The 24832-nt window shown below is 40.9% G+C and overlaps 1 protein-coding gene across 4 annotated transcripts in view; it reads right to left on the bottom strand.

Annotated features, from left to right (window-relative positions):
• Positions 1-24200, bottom strand: part of LOC133127769 (zinc finger protein 521-like) — a 171889-nt gene extending 147689 nt beyond the window's left edge. The window contains exons 1-4 of one of the 4 annotated variants that reach the window (XM_061240922.1): positions 24073-24200; positions 23396-23436; positions 9276-9335; positions 653-838 (exon numbers count right to left, since the gene is read on the bottom strand). In XM_061240922.1, coding sequence (XP_061096906.1) covers positions 653-838; positions 9276-9335; positions 23396-23435 — 286 coding nt within the window. In that variant the 5' untranslated portion in view covers position 23436; positions 24073-24200. Of the gene's footprint in view, positions 1-652; positions 839-9275; positions 9336-23395; positions 23506-24072 lie in introns of those variants that run through there. The other 3 variants (XM_061240927.1, XM_061240923.1, XM_061240925.1) reach the window with 3 other exon arrangements.
• Between the last annotated feature and the right edge of the window lie 632 nt (positions 24201-24832).

Consider the following 24832-nt stretch of genomic DNA (forward strand, 5'->3'; position numbering starts at 1 on the left):
CATTGGAGCTCAGTAAAAATTGTACATATGTTTTAAGTATGAAGCAATTATAACACCCTAGACAATTAGGCAGTAATTGGAACAGGGACAAAATCTGACCAACTGCTCCCAATATTTCTCTTGGTTCTGCCAGAGGAGCGGGTAACGGAAAATGGTTTTCCTTTTGAAGATTAGTAATAAAAACTGCTGCTTCTGCCAAAACCACGTCAAAGATGACTGTTTGCGGTTCGGGCCAAGCGAGGTCTAAGGCATAAAGAAAAGGCCCTCTCTGATCAAACCATCAACTGTCTCTTAATTATTTGCAACCACCCTGTCAGCGCATTTTTGGTCTCACACCAGGACATCAGATAAGCCATAGCAAACCCAGTAGTTCCCCTTTCTGACACCACGGTTAGAGACAGACAGACCCGGTCCGTCTCCCGTTCAGCGGGTCGACGTTCCACAGAGGGTTCCGGAAACCCAGCGGCAGCACTTATTATTATGGAGCGTCGCACCTTGGCTTGTTGGTGATAGCGAGAGAGCGGGAGAAGGGAGAGGGGTGCAGTGGCTGATGGGATTGGGAGCGGCGGAGGGGTGCGGTGGCTGATGGGATTGGGTGCGGCGGAGAGGGGGGTGGGGGTGGGGGTGCCTGGGAGTGTTGTGCATTGTTTACCTGTCAGCTGGCATTGATTAATCTTGTGTTCGGTGAGATCGCTCAGTGACTCGAACACCTGCAGGCAGCCGTCGCAGCTGTGCAGGGCCTCCTCCTCCCCGTCCTCTCTCTCCTCCTGAGAGACCAGCCTCTTCTTCAGGCCCTCCTCCCCATCTTCTGCCGCCTTTCCTAGTTTGCTATCTGGATCTGCGGGAGAGGGAGAGAGAAAGGGAAGAGAAAGTCGTAGGAAAACAAGTGGAAGGCAGATCGGGTGTCATGGCGCTTCAGTCTCGGGGTGGTTCTGGGAAGAGGCCCGTTGACACAACGAGAGAGAACGGGTAGCCTGTCGTCGTGTTTTTATTTCTGGTGTCCAGCCGTGGTCAGCTGGAGATAAATGTCGGAATAGCGATATTCCCAGAAGCGGAGACAGTCCCAGTAACACTATCAAGAGGAGCATCTGTACATTTTTGATATTTGTTCCGTACATTGGACAAAAGGTAGCTTTATTGTGTTGCTGTGCACATGAAGATGTTTTAAACTTTCTTTAAAACTAGGTCATTCGAGCATTATCACACGCCTTTAGTTAATTTATGAGACAACAGGGCGGGTTGAAAAATGAAGCCCTCCAAGATCATTTTTTATTTCTTGCAAAGTTACAATAAGGTCCCAAGAGCAGTAAACCCGAATTTCAAGAGTGCCACCTCACCAGTTAATACCACTGGATTAAACATGGACGCATGGACATTCTTTCTTATGTTAGTTGTTTTGTTTTTTGTTTTTTCAAAAATAAATATCAGCGTCTACTCCTGTATGAATTGTGTGGTACATCAAAATTCTAAATGTGACAGTCAAATTGTCTCGTTAAAGTATTTGAAAAGGATTTGGAATAACCAAACAAAATAAAAATGTCTGTCTCTGTCTCTCTCGCTCACTCTCTTTCTCTGTGTCTGTGTGTGTGTGTGCGTGTGTGCCATCACTAGCATCATCAGAAGGCAATTCTACAGCAATGTGCTAAGCATGAATCTCCTTGCCCTTGATGGATGAAGACATTTAGAAACAAACTGCAGCACAGGAAGAACAATACCACATGGAACTGCCTTTCCCCACATTTCTCCCTCAGAAATGCTTTGGCTAAAACCTTAGATGGTTCCCTGAATTATTTATCCGTCCAGGAGGGCAGCTGCAGGTTGCAAACATCTGATATTCCCTCTCTTTTTCCTTAATTTCTGCCTCTCTCCAAGGGCAAACACACTGGTCTCCGCGGCGGGATAATTCAGCGAGGGGGTGTTACAAAGCGGAAGCCTTTCGCGCGAAATGTGGCTAATAGCGCCTCATGTTAATAAAAGAAGCCTTTTCCTGATGAGACGGTGTTTGTTTTGTATCTTGGCTGCCCACTGCTTCCTCCCCGCACCAGCTTTGTGAGACGGGAGTGAGACATTCACCCTGGGGGGCATGCTGTTCTGTGATTCGTCAGAGCCACCTAGGATTTTAACTCGTGCAAAGTACTGATGCGAAAATCGCACCCACCGTTGTCCTTAACTCAAGGCCAAGGAAACTTTGGAGGGTGCTTAATAAACACGACAGAGCTGCAGATCCGCAGAGATTTAAAGAACTGATATCACTGTACGCAAGACATACAGCTGCACGTTGTGTTTTTACCAAAGCTTTTCGTGATAGACAGTGGACTGCAGGTATATACAAAGATATAAACCACAACATGCCGTGCATATAGAAGAATGTATGACACAACAGGTTTTAGCCCCAGGATGTTAACCACCCTGAAATGGGGTACATTCTTGGATATATACAAGCATGGGGGGTGGTTTTTATCTTATACCATGGCTACAACAATTCTGGATAAAAACGGTATTTTAAAACCTTTTAATCGAGAACAAAACTAAAACCATTATGTACACATTTCCCACTTAGCTGACGGCACTGAAGTTGTCTACCACTATCAGCTATCAAAAACAATAAAAGAGAATTTAACAATGAAAAACGAATGTACTTAGCCTAGATTCTTATACACTGAACACATACAGCTGGGTTTATTGTTACTGTATATACTTTGCTTAAAGGCACAATGGTGTGCGCCATTTATGGACTTATAAATAGTAATCATATGTAATCATATGGTTTCAAGCTTCAGTTCCTGAACTGGTTGACGTTATTTAACTGGTATGCCATATGATAAAGACATCTACACTGGTGGTATAGTTCAAGTCTTCCCTGAGGGAGAAATTTCATTTCCAATTTCGCTTTACGTAAATATATGCAATAGACATAACACACGCAACACACATGCACGCACACACAGACACTGACTAAATCAGCAGGAAGTCTGGAAACTCAATTCTGCAGGTGGCTGTTACAGAAAATAAGATTTGATGATATGACATGATATTTCAATAAAGGCAATTCATTGCTTGATGACTGACACAAGATTGAAGAAGGATGAACTGAAGTAATTCCAAGATGAAATGAAAAGTAATAGTAAAGACAGGACTATTTATTTTCTAAAGAATATAAATTATGGAAAGAATGAGACGCTTGAAGAAGAAAACAAGGTTACAGAAAGATATAATAAGAACATTATGCGAAAAGGATGCTTGTTCCTTGAGTATGAGTTCCAGTGTGTCATGAAATCTCATTTGGCTTGGCTTAAAAGGGCTAAATCTACTGTACATGTGTGGTACATGTTTTCCAACTGAATACAACAATGACTTACCAATACTACATGGAAACAGTCTACAGGCTAACCTAAAGAGCAAAAGGAGAAAAATAGCAAACTACTATAATATAAAAAACATATTTGGCGTATTTACACTGGTATATCTTTGCACAAAATGTATACTGTATTATTTTAAGAGCAGCAATTTTAGCTGTTTTTGTTCACAGCGAGCACGATGTTTACAGTTCAGCTGATGTTAAGCTCCGCCAACTTACTGCATTTTGAGTGTAAATATTTGCAGGAAGAAAGAAAGGTATAACTTCTCTTAAAGGCACACGACATCGAATTGGACCAGGCAATCCGTCACCTAGTTGCCACTCATGTCCTGTGTGACATTTATCATCTGTCGACATTCATCTCGCCTTCAGTATGCATTGCACACACACGCACACACACACACACACACACACACGCACACACATACACGCATCTTTATTGAATATTTCTGCTCTTTAATATTTATAGTTTTTTAATTGATGTTCTCTTTCTGCTGCTGTTCTCCCCCAGGTCCCCAGATCCCCAGATCCCCAGCAGTGTGCTCCCTGCCTTGCCCCCACCCCCCCTACCCCTCCTAACACCCCCAGCGCCTCCTACTGCGGGTGGAGGCACTGCGGTCGCCACAGGGCCCCCTGCAGCTACTGCCTGCCAACCTCACCCCCCCCCCAACCCCCTCCACATGCTCTATGCTCTCCTGTCCTAGAGGGGAGGGGCTTGGTGTACCTCACCACAACTTAAAAGGAAATTAGCAAAAACTAAGTTTTGTGGAGCCACAAAACTGAATTCTCATGTCCTGCTCCAAAATATTGCAGGTACAGTTGAGTGGGCTATAACTTCTGAGGACTTACAGACTGCTCTTCCATATCCCTGTTTTTATCGGAGGCTGTGCTGGTTGCTTTTGTCCAGAGCAGATTCACTAAAGATGTTTCCATATGAAAACAAGGCAACAAAAAGCGAATTCTTACACGTATTTAGTGAGTTCTATGTTTCACATTTCGTTCTGTGATATAGGCTTTTTTTCTGTCATATGAAAAGTCGCCACTGATGAAATGGCAGAACTAATTCAGTGGAATTTAATCTCACATTTCAAAATAGAAATTCTCACCTTGGTTTTTGCAGAAATGGATAGCACTTATCGACACCCCCCACTAAGTATTTAAGGAGCAGTTATTGATTGAAACAAATAGCATTTTCTGGAAAACTTCATTATTGTCAAATACATTTTTAAAGCATTTTATTTTAGTTACTTAAAATAACTCATCAAGATTCAAAGCTTTAAAGATATTTGTTTAAAGATGTTCTAAACAGCTTTGCTACTTGTCCTCTATGGCATACACTCTTGTGTTCTGGATGCTTTCTAAACACATTGGTTTACTTTTAGAATAGATGGTTAACTGCATTGATTTAAATTGCTCTGTTCTAGAACATTTCCCCATCTATTATTTTTTATTTATTTAATAAATGGCAAATACATCAAATTCAGTAGCCTAAAACCTCCAGAAACATTTCAATATTACTTCAAAATGTATCAATGTCTCAAATACCCAGAACATCAAGTATGACTTGACTTCAAAATTGATACAAAATAGAATTAAAATGTGCAAACTGCAAAACTTCAGACTGAGGTTTAAAATGGCTAAAAGTTTGATACTATATACTTTACAATGAAAAAAACAAGAACCTTCCAGTTCAATTGGCTGAGCTGAATACATGGTTTTCATTAAGCCCACAACTAATGCATTTTTAAGGAACAGGAAAACTCTCATTTTCTTCTTTAAAACTTTATTGTGGAGGTAGAGCAGTGGACCCCTTCTGAGTCGTTTCCAAGACGGAAAAAGAGGGAATGAGAGAGGAGGATGTAGAAAGGGGAGGAGTGTTGGACGAAGATGAAGAGAGAAACGGAAGCAGGGAGGCAGAAAAATGGAGACGATTCTCAGTGTGAGCAATCCTGCATTTTTGCACTTGCATGCTGAGAGGAAGAGATTGACATGCAGACCGCTACAGACAAACAGCGAGAGCTGACCGCGATGGTCGACGAGGATATGGCCTACGAACGGGTAAGACCCGTATTTTTTAAATACAACCTCTGTTCACAAAGTGACAAAAAATCAAAGCTATCAGAATGCAAAGCACACTCCGACTACAAACATACACAGACAGTGGCAAACATACATGCCTGCATGCTCTCTCTCTCTCTCTCTCTGTCTCTATCTCTCCCTCTCTCTCGTCTGGTGTGAAAATATTTAACAAGGCTTCTCAAAGTGGCATACGAACAGAGGAAGGCAAAGAATAAACAGTAAAAACTTCAGAAGCTGTTAACTGAAAAAGGCTACATCCTCGCACATGCATAGCTGGCTAAAAGAAGCCTGCCTCATTGTGATCTTCCCATGTTAACAGCAATACATCTGAGTTTCCACAGCCTTCGGCTCTACATACAAGGGAAGTCAGTCCGCTCCACTTTAGTGGGCTCGACATCCCTTTCCAGAAAATAGCTGAAACCTGACACAGCAAGGGTAAAAAAAAATGCCCTGAAAGATCATGTGGTTATAATTATATACAGGCAGCGCAGTAGTAGGGTGAAGCTGCTGCTCTGAAGTCTACCCCGCTACTCTCTACTCAGTAAAATAGTGTCTCATTAAATCGCTACACAGCGATAAGTACCACATGCCACACGCTCTTTGTGATGAACATCATGTAGCTTTTTCCTTTAGGTTCTTTAATATGATTTTAACATGCTTGTTGTTGCCCTTTGTTTAGCTATCCTATCATGCTTTAAGTGTGGAACAAACACTCTGGTAAAAACATCAACTAAGCGTATGCACCCTCGGAAAGAGAAAAATACACACACGCATGCACACACACGCACATACACACAGAAGCACAGACTTTCCAATGTATTTTATTTATATTATTTATTATTCTCAGCATACCACAGCTTCATAAATTGGGGAGATTAATTGTTCTGTTTCACTAACTTTTGCAGAAATAGTGACAACGTCTAACAGTCCTGCTCATTAAAACACCAAGTTAGGAGTTCAGCAATTCACTATACACAAAACAAACAAAAAAGCAAAACAAAACAAATGAGTTACAGTATGAGGAACAGCATTCTTCAGGTCTCGACTACAAAAACAAATCGATCTAGGATTTCAGGACAAATACTTTTGCTAAAGCCTTACTTGCAGAAGGGACAGCATTGCAATAACACAGTCTAATACTTTTTAGGCCATTTTTACATACACTGAATCTCCATTACATTTTTTATTTATTTGTGGACTAGGCTTAATCTGTATCAGTGAAACTGGCCCATAATTTTCTTTTTTTAAACCAAGCCTCCGCATTTAGCATTTATCATACGTGTACGTGCAGGAAATCCCCCTCTAGCACTGAATACCATATTATACACGTGAAATTGCTCTCTATTTCTCTTCCTCTTCTTCTTCTGGGCTTGTGGGGAGAATTTGAAAGAGCCACACACCTGTGTCCTAATCTACTGTAAACAAACGCGCACCTTGATCTATTTTTCATCTGACAGCATGTATTTTGGTGCGGTGCATGGGGAGTGGGTGGAGAAGAGGGGGGGGGGGGGCTTCGGGAGGGGGTAGCGTGGGCGGTGACAGTAGCGCAAATTAATTCCACATTTGTTTTTGCGCAAATGAAAACAACAATATTTGTTTCACCAACCTGGGTTATCTTGTCAGTTTTGCTCCTAGGTGTTTGCAAATTGCGCATATTGTATTAATAATCTTCTCCACTCGCACGAACAAAGCTTTATTGCAATATTTCCAGGTAACTGCACTGCAATTGTGGTATAGAAATATTCACTTATCTCTCTCTCTTTCTCTCGCTTTCATATAGAACCACATCACTTTAAAAAATATACATATGTTATTATCTTATTTATTTATTTCTTTATTTATTAGCACTCTGGCTAACGCTATACAATAGGTTAAAACCAGGCCTTTAATGCAATGTGCAGCATTTAACCTTCTGCATGCAGTGCCATAAATGAGGTCCACCCTGCTTCCATTATTCCAGCAATACACTTAGGCTTGTCAGAGGACCTGGCTTTGAGAAGTGCAGACAATTTTTTCACAATGTAAAATATTCATAACTTTGTCTGAACTCAATTTCCGGAAATCAGTGCAGATATGACCCAAACAGCATTAAACTAAAACTGGATCACGTCAGATCAACGGAAAGGTCAATAAATTACATTTAAAATCTAAATAAGGAAAGAAAAATGTTTTTTCATCATTCATAAAAAACAGCATTTTACGTCTTCCATTACGCCACAATGTTTCAATAAAAATAACAATGATTAGTAAAATAAAGTGTCTTAAATGCATTGTGTGATACTTTACCGGTAATTATCAACAATCAGAATGCGGTACTTATTGTGCTACAGCAATATTCAAAGGATTAAATAAATGAATGGATGTTAATGGTGGAGAATCAAAGGATGACTTTAAGAGTTATTACAAGCACAGCAGGATTAAACTGAACAAATTAAACTGAACAAATTAAGAAAGAGAATTATGAAAACACAGGCCTGTCTGTGCATGCACACGCATCTCAGGCAACCAACAGACTACCGTCGCAGTGCTACTCCTGCCATACAACCCCACACAGCGCTAAACTGTACTGCAGATTAGCGGCCTGCTACCGACACTTGACCGCACTGCGTTCGTTTCTAGTGGCGAGGTACTTTTTTGGGGGAATTCGCAAAACAGTGCCGGAACGCTCCGCCGGGAGAGTAATCGCGAAACGTCTCACAACAGCCAAATCGGAAGGCCCCCACGCGCATGCGTCGCTTTCGCCCGGCGGCGAGGCCTAGCTAAACTCCCGCCAGAGGAGTCGAGCTCCGGCGAGGAATTCGCAAACAGCCCCTTCCGTCGGCAACAGTTTTGCGAGGTGACGGCCGAATTCCGTGGAACGAGGGGCGTGGGGGGGGGGGGGGGCGTCCTGGTCAGACGGAGCGTACTCTCCTCAGTAGGCACGACAGTGGTACGACGGACGCGGGAAAATCCATAACCGGGCAGACTGTCTGAGACGGGGCCGTTTCGGCGTGGCGTCGCATTCGCACATCTTCATTTCTCTGAGGCCGGTTTTCTCCGCGAAGGCTTATCAATACTTTATCATGCCGGCTTTGGAGTGCCCACGGCCCCGAGCCACAGGACAAAGCAATCCATATTAGGTTTAAAATAACTACACGTGAGATCTAACCTTTAGCAGGGAAGAGAGAGAAATGGGGGGGGGGGGGGCGCTTTGAGGGACAGGGGGGGGCTGCATCAGGACCAGGCCTCATTCATACCGGCTATTTGAAAGCCTGACCTGGATTCTTTCTGTACGCTCCTGCAGGGCTCCGAGAGAGTGAGACAGAGTGAGAGAGAGACAGAGAGTGTGAGACAGTGTGAGAGAGAGTTAGAGAGAGAGGCAGAGAGAGTGAGACAGTGTGAGAGAGAGAGTGTGTGAGAGATTCAGAGAGAGAGGCAGAGAGAGAGTGAGACAGTGTGAGAGAGAGGGAGAGAGAGGGGATGAGAGTGAGGGAGAGAGAGATAGAGAGGCAGAGAAAGAGTGTGTTTGAGAGAAACAGAGAAAGAGTGTGTGGGAGAGACACAGAGAGAGACAGAGAGTAACAGGAGATGTCCATCTATGCCACGCGTTTCGACTTCTCTAAGTGTGACTGCCGGGCAGGCCCAATCAGCCGTCACCCCACCAATCCAAAATACTATAGCTGCGAAACGCAGGAGAGGCCTCACAGACCTCTTTACCCCCTCCCGCACAGACACGCACACACACGCGTGCAGACACACTCGTGAACGCGCTCACACAGACGGGCAAACACTCGCACGTGCGCACAAACAGAAAGCGCAGGCGGTGTGTGTGGACACAGCGTTCGGTGACGGAACATACCGCTTGGAGTGGTAGGCCTTCCCGCTGTAGTGTGCTGGTCCTCTGTCTCATTTTCTTCTACTGCCATGAAAAGAGAAAAGAGAAAGGATAGAAAAGGAAGGAGGAGAGAAAAGAAGGGAGACAGGAGGAGAGGGAGAGAGGAAAGAAATACATTATTAGAGGGTTACATAGGACAAAACAATAAAATCAGCAAGATGTATACTTTTTTTTTTGCATATAACTTCCAAAAGTTTCAGGCAACAAATGTACTGACTATCTACGACCAAAGTGAAATATGCATTTCCCATACCTATGAGAAATATACACAAAAAGTACACTTTCAACCCCTTAACATGCAAATTAAATGAAAATAATACTGCACCAAAAAATATCAACAATCTGTTAAAAACACATAAATCAGTATGTACACAAATTTCAATGCAAACCCTCAATGCACAGTTCCTACAGGATGTGCCTTGCCCTCTGCGCTATAATTACAAAGCCGTGGCTCGCCGCTTATTAGCTCGCTTCTAGGACGACGTTTGAAGAGAAAATGTTGACAGGTGTCTGCATGTATTTATAAAAAAGAAGAGAGAGAAAGAGAGAGAGGGGAAATAAAGAACATTTGGAGCCCTGACATATCAATACACCCCTGTGTCCTGCCCCCGCGCTGCCCAGAGCAGCACTGACAGTTTAAACACGTATGTCAATAGCCGCGAACACGCATATCGTATATCATCTTTCTTCTGAAGCGACGTCGGCTCCCTGTCCGTCGCGCGCCCGCGCACATCTCCGCGTCTCGCCGGCACAAAGAGAGAAAAAAAAGAAAAAGAATAAAAAGTACCCCAGGAAATCCATCATTTTGTCACAGGACATCATAATGTAGGCACGCTGATGGCTTTTCACAACCAAATGCCGACATGATGGAGTACCCTTACACGAGGTAAACAATAAAAGAATTCATACGCCACTGAATGTTCAGGGAGACAGAACAGAAATGTTGGGCGGAGGGGGAGTGGGGAGTGCGGGGGGGTGGGGGGGGGGGGTGTTCTGCTTCCTGGGTGCTGAACGACTCCATTAGATCTCAAGACCAATGTGTATGAACATCAAAATATATATTTTAAAAAGGCATAAATGCCTTTTTAAGCTGCTTATCATAAACACCATTGGTTACCAGCTTTGAACAACAATGCTATGGATTCACTGCACACCACCACTGGACACTGTTTTGAACTGTTAATAACATGTGAGTCTACGTTACACTCGCATTGCACTGCAATTGGTGGAAAAATTCTTGAGCACAATGATTTGACAATGAATGCCCATACGCCACCATGACAAGACTGTGAGCCAACCTGGTCCGTCCGCTCTTTTTTTTTGGCCCAATGACGTGAAAGTTCACAAACCGCAAGGCTACAATGTCATTCTCCGAGCTGCAGTCGGTCAAGGCGTGTGGCCGCATTCTTGTTAGCTATGATAAAGCTTCTTTCCATAGTTTGTGGCAGCCCAACATTGCTTATCTGATTAGAGAATGTGTGAGAATTTAACCCAGCACCCTGTGGGTTAGCTAAACTGTTTTGCTTGCATTGCTTGGCTTTATCTTCATATTTAGGCTATACCTAGACTTATACAGCTCCATGCTTATCCAGTCATTTAGATAGCTAGCTAACTAGCCAACAATCTTAGCTACTACTTGTATTCATTAGATAACTTATATTTTAGTTTTCATTTTATTATTGGGCTTTCGCAAAGTAAGCAAGTAACCATCTTATCTGATGCAACAGCCTCAGTGGATTGCTCCAGCTTTGCTAAAACCACTGATAACATGCATAGTGCCACACCAAAACAGTATCCTTTAATGCAAACTACTATCAATATATTGTGGGTATGTAGCTATTCATAATTGTCATGTCTTTTGGTTCCTGGTTACCATAATGTTAGTTAACGTGCAGTGGAGGTTATATCACAAAACATAATTATGGAGCTAGCTAAATTGGAACGTGGACTTAAGTTAAAACAGCTGTTCCAAGATTTACTCAGTGAACTTAACCAGCTAACTCAGTAATCCTGCTTTATGATATATATCCCAGGTGTTTTTCTTCCCTGTGTACATGCTGGTCTGGGAATGTTGTTCAAACTGCATTTATCATATTAATAAGCTGAAATTGGCAAATGCAGAATTAATTGGAGAATGCAGAGAGACTTACATACATTATAAGCTGCTGTTGATATGACCGTCTGCTAAGGTAATGACGTGAGCTGTGAAGTAAACTACAAGTTTGGCAGATGTTCTTTTTCTAGCTGTTTTTCTAGCTCTTTTTTCAGAACAGTGATGCCATTTTAGCTCACTACTTCAAGTTAGTCTACTGTTTGTCCATTAAATCTTAACTTCTGTATTGAAATTATGTCAGGCATCAAGTAATGGTCCCCCACTCAATGGAATCGGAGGTGGTGGCAAAGTAAACTAAACATTTATCATTATGGTAATGAAAAAGAAATGTAACACCTTCTCTAATTCACAAATTGTCCACACCTTTATACTTTGACAGCATCGCACAGTAATTGTGTTGTACTTAGAAACTCTGGCTCTCAGTGAAGGACAGATTTGTTTGACACTTGTTTGTTTGGCACATGCAGTCTTCAAAGGCACTGCAGTGGCCGCTTGTTAATTAGTTTCAGAAAACAACAAAATCCCCACATTAATTGAGGATTCTGTGGACCAATTTGTGGAAGGGGGCGGAGGTGTAAATAAACCCAGGTAAAGCAAAAATCACAATTTTCCTGTCCTACACATCAGAAACACAGCCTCTCAGTCTTCATAAGCGTGGTGAACACAACCACCTCCAAACAGCCAGAGGATGCTCATCTCCACAAGACTCCCACACAACAGCTGTATGCACAGAAACCTTCCTGGACTGGGAACATCATTTCACTCCGTTACATGCTGCAAATAAACACTGTAGGCTGCATCATGACACATTGTGACCTTTTTCAATTGCTTGTAACGACTAGAAATAGCGTCAGAGATGCAAGCAATCCATGTTACATAACAACATAACGTTATTGAATTGTAAGGAATAGAAGCGCTATAGGCTATAATTTAATTCAGTATATTACAGAAATATGGGATATAGGACCAGGATATTTTGGTCCCTTCACATGCCTCACATGGTTGTTGACTATAGCAAGCAAATTCGAAGAAGAATGCATGTGCTTTCTTGGGCATGTGTGTGTGCGTGTGTGTGCGTGCATGTGCATATGTGTGAGTGCATTTGAGAGGTGGGGTGTTTGTGGTTTAGGGTTCTAATTGTACACACATGCCTCTTTTGATAACTGATGATTGCAAATGTGCCTCCTGGGTCATTTCTTGGTCAAATAAACAGGCAGAAACAAGCATGGCATCTCTCTATGACTTATGGCATTCTGATTTTCCCTAAACATGACCAGTTTACCAGTTGGAAATATATATTCAGTGAGCACTTTATTAGGTAGACCTGTACACCAGATTGTTATGCAAATATTTAATCAGCCAATCATGTGGCAGCAACTAAATGCATAAAAGCATGCAGATGTGGTCAAGAGGTTCAGCTGTTTAGCAGACCAAATGTCAGAATGGAGTAGAAATGTGATCTAAGTGACTTTGACTGTGGAGTGATTGTTGGCACCAGACTGGGTGGTTGAAGTATCTCAGAAATGGCTGCTCTCCTGCAATTTCTATGCTCAACAGCAGATAATGGTGTGAAAAAATAAAAACGTCCAGAAGTAGCAGTAGCAGTTTGCAGGCAGAAATGCCTTGTTAAGAGAAGGGGGAGGGATCAGACTGGTCAAAGCTGACAAAAGTGGTATGCAGAAGAGCAGGTCTGAACACACAACTCATCCAAATCTGTGGATTGGCTACAGCAGCAGAAGACCAATTAAGTAAAAAAGAAATACCTAATAAAGTGCACAGTCAGTGTACATTAGGTTAACTGGCCCTTACAATGCAATGTCCAAAATTAAAAAGTAAAATAGAAAATACAATAAAATAGAAAAATAACAACATATAATAAATATATTATGTATGAATATTTCATTCCACTATTTAAGGGCAAATATACTTAATAAAAATGTACTCATATCAGTTTCCAAAACACAGCAAACTATTCTGTTTCTTTTGCTACATTGGGCTGCCACACACAGAAAAAAAACAGCACCCTTAAAATGTATCAATTTTCTTTTAAACAATAAACTTCTCTCAAGATTCACGTGCAGAGAGCTAAATGGATTTCAGCAGCAGGTAGGGAACAAAAGAAAAAAAACACTCCCACCTAGCGCATGTGAAATTAGGATCTCACCACGGAATCTGCAGCTTGTAGTCCCACCCCTGCAGCTGAAATGTACCCTGAAGTCTGCCCGTTGTATGAAGGTTCATACTTTTTTAGAAAAGCTAAGAGAACCAGCACTAGACAGGGCCCCCTGTAGGAACTCTCCTCAATGGCTGCCAATGCAAACCGACCATTTCAAAAGGCAGAAAATTGCATATCTTAAGCAATTAGAGCTGCATTTAATTCACATGGGTAGGAGGTTGTATTATCAGTAAGCTACAAGCCACAGGCTAAGGTGTCAAAACTCTCTCTCTTTAGATCATTAAATGAACATGTGACGCCTTCTTGTGAAATAATAAATAATTGCTTGGTTCAGTACCCACTGACAATTTTTGCCAGCAAGAACTCTGTGTGGATGCCCTACCCTCCCAATGAGGCAGAATTGCACATAAACAGTCCAGAATTACAATATATCAAACCAAAAAAATCAGATAACAAATATGCTTGCGGTAAATAAACATCCGTATTTACACCACTAAAATAGGATAATATTTCACAACAAACATGAAAGCAAATTTTTCCTGAAGTTGAGGAGCTACACCAATTCAACATGCAAACCAACGATTGGACAATATGCGCAATCCCCTGATTGGCTAAGGTTTCCTTGCCAAGAGGCATGCCTCAAGGACCAGCACAGATTTTAGAGTGAGAGAGATAAAATTGGCAGATAAACAGAGTGAAAACTTTGATAAAACAGTGAAAGCTAACATAGGTAACAACACCAAGCACGGAGCATCAGTTTCTGTGACTATAGTTTTAAAAAGGGATGGCAACATTCAGTACAACTGCCCTGAATGGATATGAAGTAGCATTTGAAATACTATCAAATGAGGCGACTATAACGCAGCCATCTCAGCTGTTACTGTATGCCTGCATACAGTGTGAGCAACCTGGCCTCACTTCAGCTTTCTGGTGTCCAGCCATTCACGTACACAAACATACACATACACATACACGTACACACACACACACGGACAAAATTCAAATGAACAGATATTGTTCGAATGAAAGAGTCTGCCACTGAATAACCCCTCTTATCATCCTGTTAAAGATTTCAATGATCCGATAATTACAGACATTTACTGTGAATAACCCTTCTGTTATAGAGAGTGCGCCGTCATACAGTCACTCACCTCCACTACTCTTTTCCTTTAAACTGTAGTAGAGCACAAAATTGCATACGAAAGGACTTCATCCTGGAGTTCAGCCCTTTCTTCGGCATGCATGCTGATTAAAACTAATTTTCCCCTGCAAAATTTTAGGCTAAGCAATTTTCAAGCCAACTCTGGCAACGCCATCACCGTGTCAATCTAACTTTAATTAAATTAAATCAACTGAGCTGAGGAGTCAATTTAATCTAGCCGTAGCTTGTTGTACAGCCAAAACCACACTTCTGTTTTTTCCTCCATGTTAATGGCATTGCATTATACAGCCAACCCGTCCCAGGACATAAAGGAAAAGCCTTTTGTACAAGAAGTAAGTAGTAATATTGGTACATTCCTATAACCTATGTTATGCAGCATATACTTATTTATACTTCTTACTAGACAGTTTGTCTTGTGAATGGAGGACACACACGCACACACACATGCACACACATACACACACACAAAAATGTTCAAAACCAAAGTTTGTGAAATACTGCAGAGCTGCCGGTTTACTTTTGAACTTAAGACAGCATGAAAAGCATGCGATTTAGATCTGAAGTTTAAGATTTGGAGAGGGGGGTTAATAACTACCCTTTATGGATCAACCTAAAATTGGTATGGGGAGGTAAAATAAGGACTTCAGACATAAAAATACACACGATCGTAGAAAGGAACTTTCACATTATAAGAGTGACAGGCAGAATTTGTTAGTGCACTTATTAAAGTTTTGCCTCTAAAACCACTTTAATATCTTGCTTCTGTTTGAATTCTGGGCCTTTAAAAAGACCCTTTATTCTTTCACATTGTTTCAATTCTCTCCACAGGACTCCACAGCGAATGTGACTTCTCCTAAGCTCAGTATTCATCATTAGGGCTTACACACTCTAGTATGATAAAAGCGCGGAGGGAAAAAAAACAAAAACAAACTGGCCTTGAATTTTAATTGTCGATTCCAGTATAACAGAAGCATCTGAGGAATATAACATTACTGTTTTGCCGTATAAACAACCTCCATAAATGTTAAAAAGTCATCTCTTGATTGACAGCGGAAACATAAAACGCAACTTGCCCGCTCTAGGTTTATGCAGAGGAGAGAGCGCAGGTGATACTCGGAGGCAAGAGAGAAACACAACAAAAGCATCTGCATCAAAACAAAATAAAGCACGTTAGCTGATCCTGCAAACAAGCATGGGAAAGCGGGGACTAGAGCCCTGCATTCTGCCTCTTGCTACTCTGTCAAAATTTGTAAATACACAGTTTCTTTTTATTCCCCACTCACTTCTTTGAAGCATATGCACTTTGCTTCAGCTCTGCAAAGCGCTATACTAATAAGTATCAAAAAATAGACAAAAAACTAAAAACAACAGATGTAACAAAAGGTACACCGTCTTGCTTATTAAACAAGGGAGGCAAAGTAACTTTGGGGAAATGTGCTACATAAGAAAGGGAAGAAATGCTTTTACAAAACACCACAACACTAAAGAATAGCTCATTGACTGAACTGCAACACATCAGAAGCCTTGTAATTTCAGCATTCTCTTATAATATCAACATGGCCTTAAATGCGTTGTATATACAGGAAATGTTTGCAAGAGGACAATTATCACATGGACTGCAGAGGAAATATTTAAACCTAAAAGGTGTCTGATGTGGTGATTCATCAAAAAAGGTACACCTGTGCAGCTCTTTCTCTGTACATCCTTGATTAATGTACTTCCAAATGCCCCCCACCAATATTTACAAAACACTGTCTTACAGTATTATGGGCTTTGCATCCAATCCTGTCACACACTGTATGTGTAAACTAGAAATAGATGCCATTGTGTTTTCGCATCGACTACAGTACTGCATGTTTACCGCATTTTCAGTCCACATAAAACTGACTCCAGACCAGAAGCAAATACCCTGAACATGCACCGGTCTGGACAAGCACACAGGCTAGGTCACCGGTCGGATGTGCCGATTCAATCTAGCTTCACCTTTTAACAACCCGTTTTCACTCATTTGGCAGGACAGCATGTGCCCAGAGATTGCAGAAAAATAGCACAAGCAACAAAGAAGCAATACCCGCTCCTCGTGGTTATTTATGATGTATGTTAACATTGAATCATTTACCCTGAGTTCGTATTCCTCACTCACAGATCAGTGTGTCACATTTCAGACCTGGATTCATTTGTAATTTGTAGTGCTCTTTCTGGGATTTCATACTCGCAGTATTCCGGAGTATTCTGACCGACGAGAAGAGTAAATATCAGCCTCCGTGTAAGTGTAACAAATCTTACCTGCAGGAGTTGGATCAATGCCATACATTAATTAATTTCTGTAGTATTGCTGAGAGACAATATGCAAATTGTGATGGAGCTGCTTGTTATCATACACACAGGTCTCAGCTGGTTGGTCTTATTTTGAAAATACACTCATAAAAAATATGTCCTCAACACAGGCCTGACAACAACAGTCAAGCATTAAAATTATCAGGACATCAACCGCCTAACTGCCACGCATGAGCAGAGGATATATGTCAATTTACCGATTTTGTTGTTTAGCAAAAGTTGAGCCCTTAGCATCGCAGTTGTAAAATGGCATCGGTATGTTATGCTCATTGTTCGTGTAATGGAGCTCGGTTTATGTTTTCTTCATCTGTACTGAGCAGACGCGGTCAGTATGGTAGCTGCTTTTCAACCCCATCTGTCCACTGCTTGATGCAAAGCCTGTTTCTCCTGCCTGTACCATCGTTACTGCTATTGCACTGTTACGACGGAACAGAAACTCATCCTAGGGATGCAGCGAGTATCTTTCCCTCCCGCACGAGAGGAGGTCCCATGCTGGCACTTTAAAGGGGCTTGTTAAGGCTCCTGTACAATTATATTTTTGGGGTTGTTTATCTTAAGACAGAGAGGGACACAACTAAAAGCTTTGACATTAGCAAAACGGTAATCTTGAGCTCTGAAAATGCAATGGCGTGAAGAGAGACCCTGAACTATGTATTTTGTAATCTACCAAGAGCAATTTTGGCAACTTCAGAATATTGATTGATGAATCTTTATGATTTATGTATGACCAAGAGATAATGGGTCTCAAGAAAAAAACTGCCTTAACCAGCCTGTATTAGTAATCAGAGGGAATCTGTTTCTGCATGTTATTTAGCCATTTTTTCATAAACATATTTGCAGAAAATATATACGTATATATCTCTCTGAAAAAGGCAATCAAAGCAGATATTGCTCACAGTAGCCATATCAGCAGAATACTACAGCACACTACTGAAAGAATGTTATGTATCTACCTGCTGTATACCAATATAAATCTTGCATAATACGACAAATCAATTGTGTTTCTGTCTCAGCTGACAAGAAAAGCTTTTCTTTTCTAAAAATAAATGCAAAAATTTAATTTGATAATGCAAGCCAAGCCAAACAACCAGCCAAAGTGTTACTATTTGTAACAACAATAATAATAATAATAATAATAATAATAATAATAATAATAATAATAATAATAATAAATGAAAATCAAAAACCCAATATCGCATATTCTTGAAGTAGCCATTTTGGTAATTCCAAGTTTTGTATTGCATGACCTGGATATCATAAACCTAAAATGTATTAATTTAACATAGCCAAATATTCACTGTGCAACATTCACCATACGGTGTACTGCACACACAGAAGAGTCAATCCAATCCACCTATGGTACATGTCCCTTAGCCAGCAGGGGGCAGTGTCATTTCTAACAGTTGTCAGGTGGTGACAGACAGTTATGCTCGACCACCTTCCTGAGACACACCCACACTAAAAGTCAGCAGAAGTTAGTAGGAGTGGTTCATATTGTTCATATTTGACCCCTGCAGCTTACTTACAGCCATTGTGCTTTATAATACACACCCAACTGTGCCCATTCAAATTCAGAAAATCACATTAAAACATAATGGCACGACTACATCAGGTGGAACTCTGGGACCACAATGCATGAAATGTTTCAATCCATTATAGCCTTCATATGCTTTAACAGAAAATGATGGACAAATTCTTGCAGTAAATCTGGTTGCTTTCCACAATATTCAGTAGAGTAATTAAAAATAACTAATCTAATGTGAAAAATACAAACATGGTTATAGTTCCCAGAAAGTGAGCATTCACGTTTATAACTTGCGAACAGCTTGAATAAAGAAATGACAGTTATTAAATATTTACACTTTTTTCCCTTTCTTCAGGTTGTCAGCAAAACAACCTCAGCAAATTACAATTACATTATTTGTTTGCTTTGCTTTTTTCCAACGGCACTTTAATACAGTATTCTTAATGCAGAAATTGACAAAACAAAGCCAATATATTTATACACACACACACACACACACACACACGAAAGGCATGCACAAATGCATGAATCCAAAGTTGTCTAAATGTCACCTTACAGAATGCAACCTTTTGCGTATATGATGCATTGACAAATACAACGACAGAAATTCCCCCCAGGCAGTCACTGTACCATAAGCGGGGGTCTGCGTACTGAATGGGAACAGGAACCCATTGAACTTTCCCTTTTTCAGCGATGGAACCTAAAGCGTAGCCTCTGACTCTTCCATGGAACCAGCCGGAAGAGGACAGATCCCAGGGACGGTGCTTTCATCACCTCCTACCCCCCCTCTCTATTCCCCTGAGATCCAGCCCCTCCCTGGTGACCCCGTCCTCCGTGTACAACACCCTGCTCCCTTTTCCTCCAAAACGTCAAACCCTGTGACACTGCTTGTGACAGATGCACCCCCACGTACAGTACAAACGTCTGGCGACCAAACATATTTCCCCGGCAGTAATGGATGACTGCGATCGCTCGCTGCAACACAAGGAGGTTGCATAATTCAACGGCTTGTCTTGCAGCTCGTCTGCAATATTTCTTTCTGGTCTGTAAATATTTTAACCCAAAACTACAGTCTGTAAGTCTGTGAATATACTGTTTAAATGGGCAAATATTATTTGGAATGAGCCATTTCATAGTGATAGAGGATAGTGAACTGAATGCATTTTACAACTACAACTGCAGACATTTTTAAGTGACCTTCAATTTATTACAACAATGAACATTTTATCTACAATATTTATTTTAAATACAAATATTAGTCAAACACCGTATTTCATCCATGTCTGATCAATAGCCTTCTCTTCATTTTTTTTTTACATAATATAGATCAGTTAACATATCAATAACTAATTTTCACATAGCCACAAGTGTGAAGATTAACTCATCACTTATACGGGGAAAACCCATACAAAATACTGTCATAGAATAAGCACGATCTGCACTACACTGTGTATATGAAATGGCTACAGACAAGATAAATACACTATTAAGAAAACACCAGAAGGCACAGTCAAATCTATTATACAGTAAGTATTCGAGCTTGGATTTCTTTCTTACAAGCATGTTATCTATGTAAATATCAGATTACAGGGTCTTCATGGTTGAAAATAAACCAAGCTCTACTACTCTACTACTTTTGTCACACAACGTCACTTCAATTTTTCTATGAAATAACGTTATATTAACAGATAATTTTCATTTTGGTAAGTACATTTTTCATTTCAATATTTTTCATTGTTATTTCCACAAGCCACAGAGAAATAGAGCATTGTTAACTGATAAAACAGTCACATTGTCTTGTAAAGAACAGGCTCTGAATAGGCTCTCAAAGAGAGAGGTGGCATCTCATCCACTTTATGTGACCATCGAGTCAGACGAGGTAAGATGTCACATGTCAACGCACGGAATGTGTCAGCAGGTTTTTGGAACAATAGCTGTTCCACCATACCCTGTGATTTTACATCGTTAATTTATTTTCTAAACATGGACGTTTAAAAACAGCTCAATTTTTTTTCTGTTAAAGTACAAACAGGTAAAGTGGGCTCCAGAATTATTGCCACCCTTAGTAAAAACTGTGCAAAAAGCCTGCATATAATAAACAACATGGACAATGATCTACATTGTATGTTCAAACATACGGGAAAACGATATACTTTTATTTCAATACATTTACTCTCATGTTTCAATGTTTTTTATTTTGTAGTCTAATTTTTTCTGAAAACCACAGGTGCCAAAATTATTGGCACCCCTAACAATTATTTTCGCTAAAATCAAAGAAATGGAAATTGGCAATACAATTTTACTTTAATTTAGTTAATCTCAGTCTAAATTCACTATATTGTGTCATTCTATCACTTCCTGTTTCTGTATAAAAATGTAGTTGAGTTAACAAGCATGCAAAATCCCTTTGTCAACCATCAGCATAGGAAAAAGGAGAAGCCAAAGAACTGTCAAGACTCAGATGGTAATTGACCATCACAACAAAGTAATGGGTACAAAAATAGATAAACAGTTAAACATACCACTTACTGACACTAATAAAAAGGTATAAAATATATGGAATGGTTGCAAACTCGCTAGGAAGCAGATGCAAGTGCGTATTATCCCCAAGGACGGTAAGGAAGATGGTGAGGGAAGCCATAAGTAGCCCAAGGATCGCAGTTTAAGAATTGCAGAGATAGGCTGCATCTTGGGGTCAAAAAGTCAAAAAAAAAAAAAAATCTATATCAGCGAACTCTTTGGAAGGGTGGCACAAAGACAACCCTTACTGAGCACCAAAAACAAAACCAAGCATCTTGAGCTTGCCAAACCTCACTGGAATTATGACTTCAACATTTTTGGTGGCAAAATGGAATGCATATACAAGGAGAAGCACGTCATCAAAATGCATCACAAATGAATCAAAATACACGCAGAAATGGTTACGTAAAAACCATGTAATGGCCATCTTAGTCTCCAGACTTAAATCCCATGAAAAACATGTGGTCTGACAAAGTGCACTACTTGGAAAATAAAGCTTTTGTCAATAACTGTATTACTGTTTAATTTACTTCCTGTGCATATTTATCAAGGGTGCCAAGAATTGTGCAGGCCACCGTATATATAGGCAAAGTGGTTTAGTTAGGTGACTGAACTCACACACTTCCCTTTCAATAGCGTTTTACTAGCGGGCAGCTATTGAATTAAAATGGTGGCAGTAAGAACACACAGCACACCTTATTATCTTCCTTTGAGGCAAAGGCTTCCAAGAAGAAGAGGAGGAGGAGAAAAGAAAGTCCCCAGACCTCTAGCTGAGCCTGTGAAATTGTGAACAATTATTCGCTGTGCAAAATACAATGCCTGCCAGATGAACTGGGGCTCAACCCTGAAGATCGGCAGCCTCCCCACTGAAAAATGTGTGTGCACGGTTGTGTGTGTGTGTGTATGTGTGCGTGTATGTGTACAGATATGAGTGTGCTGGAAGGAGTGTGCATATATCTCTGTGTAATTGCATGCTGTATGGTGTGCACAGTGTACTTAAGTGCCCGTGCGTGTGTGTGTGTGTGTGTGTGTCTGTGCGTGCGTTTGAGTGTATGAGCGCACACGTGTTTCGCTGGATTCCTAACTTGGTCCACTCATCCACTCAAATGCATATGTACAGTAGATGAGGTGTCCTTCCCTGAAATAAACACATCTGAATTTTCACCTGACCGCTGTCAGCTTTTACTCAAAGAGCCCAGATTATAGTTCATATTGAGACCATCATCTTCTCAAAATATTTCATGGCTCCCTATAACAAAAGCACAAAAATATATATTTTAGAAGTAATGCCCCTTGAAATGGGGTTCCCTTTGGGGAAATGTTGTCATATTAGGTAAATAAATAGTATTTGCCTGTGATGCTCACTCACACCTTAGCATAGATAAATATTTGACATTTTTCACAAGGGAAATAGCTAGGATTTTTAATGACAAATTATTTGTAGTGTGTGGGCTACTGCTACTAAAAAGTAATTGACCCGTCCGGTGGCCGTCAGGTAGGTCATTTGAAAACGAAAACGCCACAACGTTTGTGGTTTATTCACAAAACAGGTTACGAAATCATTCGTACTTTCTGTTTCCCCTCACCCCTCCCACCTCATTTTCCTGTCCCTTTCCGAAAGTCTATCCTTCCCCAGCCAGACTGCCTCCGCAGCGCTCCAGTCGCGCAAGCGGAGGTCACGTGACTACACACTACAAACTTACATTCCATCAGACTCGGCTTTTCAACATCATTAACAACTGATCCAACACGCCACAGAGAAGTATGCCTATGGAAGCGCATTCAAATTATAGTAGTTACTACATGTAGTTTGACATCGAGGCACTTAGGTTATATTTGCTTCACAATGGCTTCTGGCCATTTGACATGTGCCAAGAAATGTGCCAGTTCGGTTTCCCTGATCTTCTGACATCCGAGCACAAAAATGGCAAAGTAAGCTAACAACAGTCTTACGGAAAGACCCGTAGACTATTTGCGAAATCCATGTCCCGTCAATTTGACAATCCATATTAAGGGTGAAAGACGTCTCGTGCAAAAATATATATTTTCTCGGTTTAGAAAAAGAGAATAAAAACTTTCCCATAAGTAGGTTACTTTCCGTTTTACACAAGCCAGCCTACCGTAGGATGCGCAGGTATTGCAGTAAAATACAGTTTATGTTAATGGTAAATTGCTGAACGCGGTTGGGTTCCACCTTAAGAATCACTCACGAGTTGTAGCTAGCCATAGATACAGCCAACATTGTACTTACCTTTCAGAGATCTTGGTTTAGCTTGCTTGCGGCGAGACATCCTAAAGAAAACAGCCGAAGTTGCTCAGTTTCTGACTGATCAAATGAATGCTATATATAGCGGATATCCTATGCAATCCCGATTTATTTGCACAGACCACTGTAGCGGATGCTCTCTCAAGATGTAAAAAACATGTATGTAAAAATAAGATCTGGATGACGATAGCAATTCTGGGATAATTACACGGAGGGAGGTAGCCTAATACGTTTTAAATCCAAGCTGCCTATTTAATGCAATTGCAGTATCAGGAAAAGTGTCAAAATATTGGTAATTCCGTCGCACACGTTCCCATCCTTCCGATAATAAACGTTCGCGTACAAACATTTAGTGACGCGCTTTAAAACAAAAAGAAAAAGAAAAAACAAAAACAGGATTACTGCTTTTACTGTTTGAGCTTAACTGCTATCGCGTTGGAAAGACATCAGCAAACGCCTGCTGTGTAAGGGAGAGTAAAATGCAACAAAACTTAAAAAGAAAAAAAAATACTTTTTTCTTGCATACGAAACTAAAATTAGGATCTCCTTTTTCTAATTCCCGTTATCTAGTTCTGGATATGTATCTGTAATGTGATCTAAGTCTACGTTTAAATTGGTAAAAGAAGCAGAGAGAAGATGTGTGCTCCCTCCTCATCACAAACCTGCAAGGTCTTGGACTGCGCTGTCGCTCCGGTAGTCCACATAATAATAGAAAATGGAAGCAAGGCCCCCAAAGCCATCAGGATGACTCCAGAGGGGGCCCCTAACCCGCAGGGACTCGCTCTGTACGTAATCACTGAGGAAATCATTGTCAGCCTGCCTGCACTCACACACAGACAGAGAGGCATGATTAAAATCCTAGGGACTCCGGCAAGATGTGGACTCCTGGATTCCTCTCTTACGGCTGGATCCGGAGTCTGCAGCGAGTCTCCAGAACCGAGGCTCTCTCTTGTTTTTTTTCTCTCTCGCGTCTCGGCTCGCGCTACAGTGCGTCTCAAGCGGAGTGCTGATCCCCCTCCTGGTCGGAGCGATTAGAGGGGGAGAATGCATTATGTTGTTGCTGCAGACATGGCACCTGCTGAATAATCACACGATACTGGCAACCTTTACTATTTACGAGGGGACATGGAAAAATCCTGGCCGTCTAAAATAATGAAAGCTTTCATGACTGCAATCTAATGTAAAACTGTAATACTCTGTAACACTCTGGCTGTGATTTCCTCTTTCATAATTGTTAATTCCTTAGAGTTTAAAGTTAAGCAATACCTCCAAATGTCTAGGCTGGGGCTACTCCAGGAAAAAACAAACAAACACATGTAAAAAAAAAAAAAATACACCGAGTGTACACTAAAGTGCAGTTACAATAATCTGTATGCAGACATGGAAGGAAGGAATTGTAAGGATTAAGAGTTGACATGCTAT

The sequence above is a fragment of the Conger conger genome, chromosome 4, assembly GCF_963514075.1.
Source record: "Conger conger chromosome 4, fConCon1.1, whole genome shotgun sequence".
In the NCBI taxonomy this organism is placed as follows: Eukaryota; Metazoa; Chordata; class Actinopteri; order Anguilliformes; family Congridae; genus Conger; species Conger conger.